This window comes from Seriola dumerili, unplaced genomic scaffold, assembly GCF_002260705.1.
Source record: "Seriola dumerili isolate Sdu_G_001 unplaced genomic scaffold, Sdu_1.0 BDQW01000120.1, whole genome shotgun sequence".
NCBI classification, from domain to species: domain Eukaryota; kingdom Metazoa; phylum Chordata; class Actinopteri; order Carangiformes; family Carangidae; genus Seriola; species Seriola dumerili.
This window is the reverse complement of record NW_019174375.1, coordinates 533137-541578: the sequence shown is the minus strand read 5'-3', so window position 1 is coordinate 541578 and position 8442 is coordinate 533137. Positions and strand designations below refer to the sequence as shown.

The following is an 8442-nucleotide window of genomic DNA, read 5'->3' as shown; positions in this document are numbered from 1 at the left end:
AACTCTGTTCAACATATTTACAGAATGGAAAATATCGACATTCACAGTAAGTTTAAATGACTTGTTCACTTTGAACGTGTGTGTGTGTGTGTGTGTGTGTGTGTGTGTGTGTGTGTGTGTGTGTGTGTGTGTGTGCGTGTGAGAGATATTCATGTTTTAAATACATGTATGATGGCGTATGTACAACACATGAAGAAGACCTCTCCTTCCTCGCCCCCTGTTTACTGGGGGAGAGGCGGCAGTTGAGAGGGGGATGGGGGGGAGATGGGGTAGACCTCAGTCCATTGCAGAGGGTGGGGCTCTCAGGTGGTGGCCTCCGGTGCGTCCCCGCCCTCATCCACCTGGTTTCCCTTCCCGAGCGTCTTCACCTTGGAGAGCAGGTCATCGAACGTCTCCTTCACACCTTTCTCCAGCAGCCAGCCCTCGCTCTCGCACTCTGGGTTCTCTGGGTCCTCCATCGTCTCCAGAGCCGTGCAGAGGTATTTCAATCCCGCCATGTCCGTCGACTGACACACACACACACACGCACACACGCACACACACACAGGGTTAGAACATGTACATATATATCACATCATTATTTACATGAATTAATTTAACTTTATGCAGCTGGAGAATCAGACAATTCCTATTTCTGTTCTTTTAATATATACAGATGTCCAAGTGGATTAAAATGTAAGTAGCCAATCAGAGGGCTCTCAGAAACCAGGGGGAGGAGTTACAGGTAAAGTAAAGTCTAAATCTGACTCCTCCAGGCCTCCGAGACTAGCTCCAGTGTCCGTGATGTTCCTACAAACATTTCGAGTCCTGAGTGATTGAGTTCAGGATGTTGTTTTTAAATCCGCCGCCTGTCATCACGCTTCAGGTCAAACTTGTTGTTTTGACCCAGATACTGAATCGCCTCTCACTCTCAGGAACTGTCCCTCGTCCTGACCTTCCCAGAATGCAACCTGTTGCTGCTGCGGGCAGATTAACCCCCCCAAGAATAGTTACTGATCCTCGGTGAGCCTGACCACCGCCCGGCAGCTTAACACGCTGCCACCTCGGCACCCGATCTACGGCCGAGTCCCAAGTCAACCGCCAGCTACAGTTGAAACATCTGAACGCTGCACGGACACAGCTTCCTGTCATATTTCTCTAAAATAACTCATATAAACAATATATATATATATATATATATATAGAGAGAGAGAGAACAAATAGTTTTTTTTATCATGAGGTGCTGTTACAGCTTACAATGCAGCTTAAAACACAAAAAGATGTGACTTTAAATTTACTATGATACAAAGCTGCAAAAATATATTTAAAATACTAAATTTTTGTGTATGGAGTTTGGTGTGTGCAGACTGACGAGCTGGACCTGGTTTTGTTCTTCATGAAGCAGAACAAACATCAGCTCTTCTTCTTTAGCGCTAACGCTAATCACGCGCTAATCAATTATGCTGTTAACCTGGTGCATTTGAGGTCTTTAGTTAGGCTTTAGTTAATTTACCGCGATTATCTTGTTGTAAATCAGAAGCTTAAGAGCAGAACTTATCCTGCATTCACCTTCAGGAGAAAGTCCTCCGAGATTTTCAACTCGTTCAAACTACCAAGTTAAAAACATCAGCAGGTGAGAGGCAGATTTAGCTCTGAGTTTTCACCGTGTTGCTAACCTTTGATTTTTAACCCTAATTTTAGCAAAAGTAAAAGCTAAATCTCTTTTTATATAAAACTTGATGAACCTTCCAACAGCCATCCCATCATCAACATGTTGGTGGCAAACCTTGTGATGCAGCTGGATTTTTCTCAAGTGAGAATCCATATTTCTGGGTTCAAAGCTACTTACATGTGGCTGAACCACAGCGGTTTGGACCAATCAGCGTCCTGTAAGGGAGGAGCTACTGGTAGCTATGGAGATCCAACTGTTTTGGATTCATAAGAGCGATTTTTATGCACAAATGTTCCTCACAAATACGACAAGAATCCTTTACCGACATGCTAGCTAGCTTTCAAAGCTCCTCAGACTGCAGCTTGTTTTGTTTCCTCTTTGGAGCTCTCTTACTACATCATATAATAGACAGATGCTTCATCCAATCACCTGCAAGATTTTTTTTTTTGAGAGTGCCTGCTCTTTTCCAAACAGTTTCCTATGAAGCCTTCCCACATAGTTCTGTGTAACAAACCAACAAACAGTGACTGATTCTGCTGCTTTGTGGTTTTACGAGAGCCGATGTGTCGGACTATTTCTGAGCCTAGAGGAAACAGGTAGCAGCCAATAAACAATCTGGCACAAAAAGATGGATTTTTTGTCTTTGGACAGAGCCAGGCTAGCTGTTTCCCCCTGTTTCCAGTCTTCATGCTAAGCTAAGCTAACCAGCTGCTGGCTGTAGCTTCTTATTTCCTGTAAAGACATGAAAGAGTCGGTCTGAACACCTGACTCTCACAGAGAAAGACAGGAGGAGGATTTTACCTAAATTTGAACTGTTCCTTTAAGTGACAGTGTGGCCCAGGCTGGATGCTGATTGGCTGAAGCCAGCTATGGGTGCGGACTCTTACCTCCAGGAGGATGGTAAAGATGACAAGCGCTCCGATGCTATTCATCATGCCACTATAGTAGGAGAAGAGGGCCTCGCGACAGCCCCGGACCCAGATGTTGAGCTCCTCTGTGCGGTGATCGTAGTCGTAGTGGGCGGAGTTATTGGTCAGGTGATGCTGGATGCAGGGCCGAGGGGACCCGGGGTTACAGCAGCTGAACGGGACGCTGTCCATCAGGAACTTCCCCTCCACATTACTGAGGACACGACTGCAGGACAGAGACAGTCAGGTTTAATGTTTCTGGATAATGCAAAGAGGTCAAAGGTCACACACACTGCCAGGCTAGTACTTAGGAGCAGTAGCAAGACCCCCAACCCAGACCACCCAGCCTGTGTCTGTTTGAGATGGTTTTACATCTCCTTGTAGTCACTTTTTGTCTCTTTGAAGACATGTGATTGACTTTGTAACAGGAAACGTAAACAGTCACCTCGAATAGAGGCTCCATTAGAAGGTTTCCATAAACTTTAAATACCTTCAGTGACCCCTGAAGCTTTTCTTTAGCACCACCTTCTGGACAGAATTGATTTTGATTTTGACATTTGTTTGGTTCTGATTTGGAACAGACAAAGACGGCGTCATTACAGCTGCATTTAAAACAGCTAAATCCAGTCATTTCAGCCAAATTGTCAAATCAATACTCTGCAAATTAATTCAAGGTTTTAACATAAATCAGCACAATTTTTTTTTACTTTGATGAGTTGGTGCTGTCAACCAATAAGAAACAACCTTTCAGTTAAACATCACGGTCAAACTACAGGAAGTCAATGGTTTGTTCTGCTGATGAAGGAGAACAATAGACAACAGTATCATCTGCATAAAACCGCACACACCATTTATTTATATGGGAAATAGTAGCAGCAACCCTAGCCCTCAGGTAGAACCCTGTGATACGAGGAAGAGGAAGAGGAAGGCCACCTGATGATCAGATTGAAAGTTCACTTAGTTTTCGCTTCACAACAACATTTAAAACTGGCCTCATTTCACAGTGAAATCACTTCATTTCACCGGAGTCTCTACAGTTCACCAATGAATGGCATGATGAAAAATCTACTCTAATGTTTTTGCGTCAAGATCAACCTTAAGGCGAATTCTGACACAAGAATTTGCACCGTTGACCAATCACAACCCTTCCTGACATAGCTGAGCTGTTGTAGCTTGTTACCTGAGTCCGATTCCAGTTTTATTGAAGCTCCTCAGTCACAAGTACTCTCTACGTCACCAACGTCATTACAGCCCCAATCCGAACAAACGGCATCCTGATGATTTATTTACTCTTACAGAATCTGAACAGTAGTGTAACGTTTGTCCTCCGGGAGGCGCTAGAGGATTGATTCAATGAAATCTAAAGGGTTCATCCACTGGAGAGCAGGAGACAAGTTAGATACACGGACAAATATCATCTTCAGGTTTTTTGAATAGTTTTGTTTGAATGGGAACAAAAAGTCGTTTGTTTTCGCGGCACTTTATGACATCACTGGTGGTTCGTCTGAGGGGGCGTGTCCTGTGAGTGAGTGATTGATATGTACAGGCAGTGGGCGTGGCCTGTGGCTAACAGGAGGCTAAAATTGGATCATGAGTAATAATAATCTCAGAGACAAGGTAATATCTCTTAAAGGCATTAACACAGAAACACGACATGGAAACACGCAAACACGGAACTACAACACGCTTCAGACCTGCAGCCACAGACACACATTTCTGCTTCCTGTCACACCTGTGACAGTCACCTGGTGTTTGTTCGACTTCCCTAACGTCGCCTCATTTGTTTGTAATGAAACATATTTCACCTCTGTGAAATACTGATTTTGCGTTGTGGTTCACCTGGTGGGAGAATGAAACGCTCCCTTAGTCATCTGGTTCGGTTTAACCTTGTCATGTTCACGGACGTGTAAGCCGCAGTGGGGTGGAAATCAGATCCTGACAGATTATAGACTTAGAGTGCAGAAGCAGGTTCATCGACCTCCAGCACGGCAACTTTTACCTCCTTAATTCCCTCATTTATCCTCCACTGACCCCTTTTAACAAAACTCACTGCGACAGTCCGAGCAACGAAAGTTTAGGTAAAATGGGAATCAGCTGATTCACACCTGACTGTTATGATGACGACATGATGTGTTGAGGGGATGTTGGAGGTTTAATTCAGGCTTTTCTCTTCGCTAAAAGGTTAGGAAGCTTAGAGATGATCCCGGTTTGTGCTCTCGAGGCCCCCGAGGCAGAAATGTGCCTGAAAACTTTCTGATGTCCTGCAGAGCTAAAGATCAGAGGTCAGAGGTCAGTTTGATGAGACCCAGGGAAAACTGAAAGGACTTCTTGTTAGGATCAGTGTGAATCTTTCAAATTATTAACAGATTCTTGGGCGGCAGTTAACCATTACTTTCATTATCGAACCAATTGGTCCAAGGTGAAGTCTTCAAATGTCTTGATTTGTCCAGCCAACAACCTAAAACCCAGAGACTCTGTTTAAACTGACTCCAGACGATGGAGCCAGTTGGCAGTTCATAAAAAACTCTGACGATTAATCGATTAAAGGTTAAGACTGACGGTTGCAGTGTTCGGTGTGTACTCACTCTTTGACCTCGTCATTGCTCATGTCCAGGTAGCGGTTGCTGATCCACTGCACCTCGAACCAATCCCTGAAGTTGTTGTTCCCGCAGCAGCGAAACTCGATCTGTGTCATGTCCAGCGTCCTCTTCATGAAGCAGCGTCCCGGCGTGTCTGTGTCTTTGTAGAACTTGATGCTGTTTTTCAGGCCCTCCGCCAGCGTCAGGTACATGGCGAACTGCATGAGGAAGCACAGCAGCGCCATCAGCAGCAGCAGCACGTTGAAGCCGCAGCACATCAGGAGGTAGGGCTTCAGCATCGGTTTCCACTTGGCGAACTTGACCGGATCCAGAGAGTCGTGGCACACCTTTCCCCCAAAGGCATTGATCCCACAGGCCAACATGCCCATCAGGATCAGCAGGTTGGGCACTAAGTGGCTCTCGTTGTTGTCCATCATCTCACTTCTCTTCCGCAGTTCGATCTTGAAGAAAATGCCAAGGCTGAAGATGAGGATGCCCACAATGACCGAGAGCCAGTAGAGCATCCATAGACCCTGAGCCAGCTTCACCCGCTTCTGCAGATTGAACTTCACCGGCATGAACGGCATTTTAACGTCTCAGTGCGGCCGACACACTCGGCTGTAATCAACAGTCACTAACGTCAGGGATCAATCAGAAAACAGTTTCCTCTGCTCAGTTCAGCTCAAGAATCCGTCAGAGTTTCAGAGTTTTAATCCGTCCCAGAAAGAAGCAGCTGAATGCGATTTTGTCACAACTCCTGGTTTCAGACCCATAATGCCGAGCTGCAGGTCAGGACAGTCCATACTGCTTGGGGGGCAGAGGGGTCTGCCATCAAATCAAAAACAAATATTTGCATAAAATGGGTCAGATGGGCTCGGCAGACAGCTCCTCTCACTGATATTTTCCTGCAGGAAGAAACGTCAAGGTGTGAATGTGAGCGAGCTGCGGCACGTCATCCTAAACCCCCAATCAGCTCTGATCCCATTAACGGCAGATCAGCTGCTGCCTCTAATCCTCCCACTTACTGCTAATTGGTTTGATGTTAAGAAGCAGCTTCCTCCTCTCGCCTGTCACAGCTCAGAGTTCACTGAGCAGCAGCGCTTCACTTCTGCTGGCGAATGCTCACCGGTCTCACCTCGCTGCAGGTGCACCTCAGCGACAGGGAGTAGAAGCGATGACCTGGACACTGTCCGTCCAATCAGCGAAGGAAACGCTAGGAACTTCCTGTAGGAAGCATAGAGAACTTTAAAACAGTGGAGGGCGTTACCTTGGAAACAGACTGTCCAATCACACGGCACTACAACATCACAACATATTTCATGTCTCTGAGATCTGAGAGTCCAGCAGTCTTGTTCGTCTTTAATGAAAGTAAATTTACATTAATCAGCACATTCACAAAGCTGAGCTGCTGCCAGCTGCACCCACACAGTGACGGGGTGGAGCTCTGCAGGTCTGAGGCCTCTGGGAGGTCGGCCTCAGACTGGAGGTCGTCCCACACCTCCTCTCTAGACGACTCCAGGTCGCAGGTGGAACCCATAGAAAAATGACAGTGACACCGTCATTGCAAAAAACCATTGGAGTCTGTCTTTTCTGTTCTGACCCACAATCCTCTGCTCCATCAAATCTATTTCACCTCATCCATTAAATCCTCGTTTACATTCTGATCAGCACGCCGACATAGGGCCGACGAGGCCCCCACCCTCCTGATCTGTGCTACTGCAGCATCAAGGGTCTCAGACTTTGTGAATTGATTTGATTGATTTCATTAGAACTGATGAGTTTGATCAGAAGCTGACAGGAACTCTTGAAGTCGGACTGAAGCTTTGTCACTGTTTGTTTGTCAGCGTTCATTTAATTTTCAGATAATTTAACTTACTAATAACAAATTTTTGTTGATTATTTTATCAACATTGATTAGCTGTTTTACCAATTTTTTTGAAGATTTCATTGATATTTGGTCACTACATAAAAAAAGATATTTTTCAAATATTTTGCAGATTTTTATTTGTTTAATAATTTACCAAAATGCTGTTTAAAAAAAATAATAAAAAAAAGATTTTGATAAAGTTTTTCTAGATTTCTAGTTTTTCTAAATCTAGTTTTTCTTGATGTAATAATTTTTGTCTGATATGTTTTTCTAAAATTTCAATTATATATGTTGACATTTTTTGGGGATATATTAATTTACTTATTTTTGTTGATTATTTAACTAATATTGTTCAGTTATTTTACCAATATTTTTATAAGATTTTATTGATATTACACTTTGACAGGTATTTTTCTATTTTCTATTTTATGGAGATTCTTTAATATTTTTTTTTACCAATATTCTTCAGACATTTAACTAATTTATATCTGATATTTTATACAATCTTTCAATCATTTTAGATTTTAAGGATAATTTTTATTTTTATTACAGGTATTTTACTCGTGTTACTCAGAGACATTACTGATGTATTTCTAAATATATTACTATTTCTTTTTCAGATGAGTGTTGAGACTGGAAAACGACCTTCATCTGTCAGTGGAAATGTTCAGTCACATCTGCAGACTTTGATAAATACAATTATAATAAAATATGGATCATAAAAATGGATGTCTGATCAGTTTCCAGCGTCTCGTCCTGCAGATTTCCAGACAAACAGAGAAATTAACTCCTTTTAAACTTTTTATTGGTTTTGTAATTCTTATACAATATTGTACATTTCCTCATTTATACAAGAATTCACATATTAACAAGTCAGAAGTGATAAATGATGCAGTGGTGAGGAGGCAACATGCTGTCGAGACCATCAGGTGACCCTCAATAAAAAAACTACGTAAACAATGATCTCCAACCGAAAAATGTTTTTTCTTTGTTTATCAGTTTATAAAAATCTGATTTATTTTAAACAAGTAAAAAAAATCTGAAAAAGAAACTTTTGTTTTTCACTTGTTTAAAAAACAAACAAACTGATAAATAAAGTAAAAGATGGAGATTTTTCTGTCGTCTTTAATCTCAGTTTTCTGTCGCCTCCCACGTTTCACAAACTCAAACCCATAAAAAACACACAGCTCTCCACACAAGCAAACACATGAAGCACACACACACACACACACACACCCACACCCAGAGTCTCTTTAAATAAAACCTTATAACAAAACTAAAAAAAACTGATCAGTATCAGTCGTTCATTCCTAATCAATACGCAGCTCTGATATGTGGTTTCTGATCGATACTCGGCTGAAGCTCCGACCTCGAACTCTGTCTAATGACACACAGAGAAAACGATTAATATGAATAATTAATATTCCTGTTTTAATA

At 42.7% G+C, this 8442-nt stretch overlaps 1 protein-coding gene across 1 annotated transcript; it reads right to left on the bottom strand.

The window, feature by feature from the left end:
• Nucleotides 1-302: 302 nt before the first annotated feature.
• Nucleotides 303-5725, bottom strand: LOC111223908 (peripherin-2-like). Its single transcript, XM_022748208.1, has 3 exons — nucleotides 5145-5725; nucleotides 2539-2785; nucleotides 303-506 (listed from the first exon to the last, which is right to left on the bottom strand). The coding sequence occupies exons 1-3, from the start codon at nucleotides 5723-5725 to the stop codon at nucleotides 303-305; spliced, it is 1032 nt and encodes a 343-aa protein (XP_022603929.1).
• Nucleotides 5726-8442: the final 2717 nt, after the last annotated feature.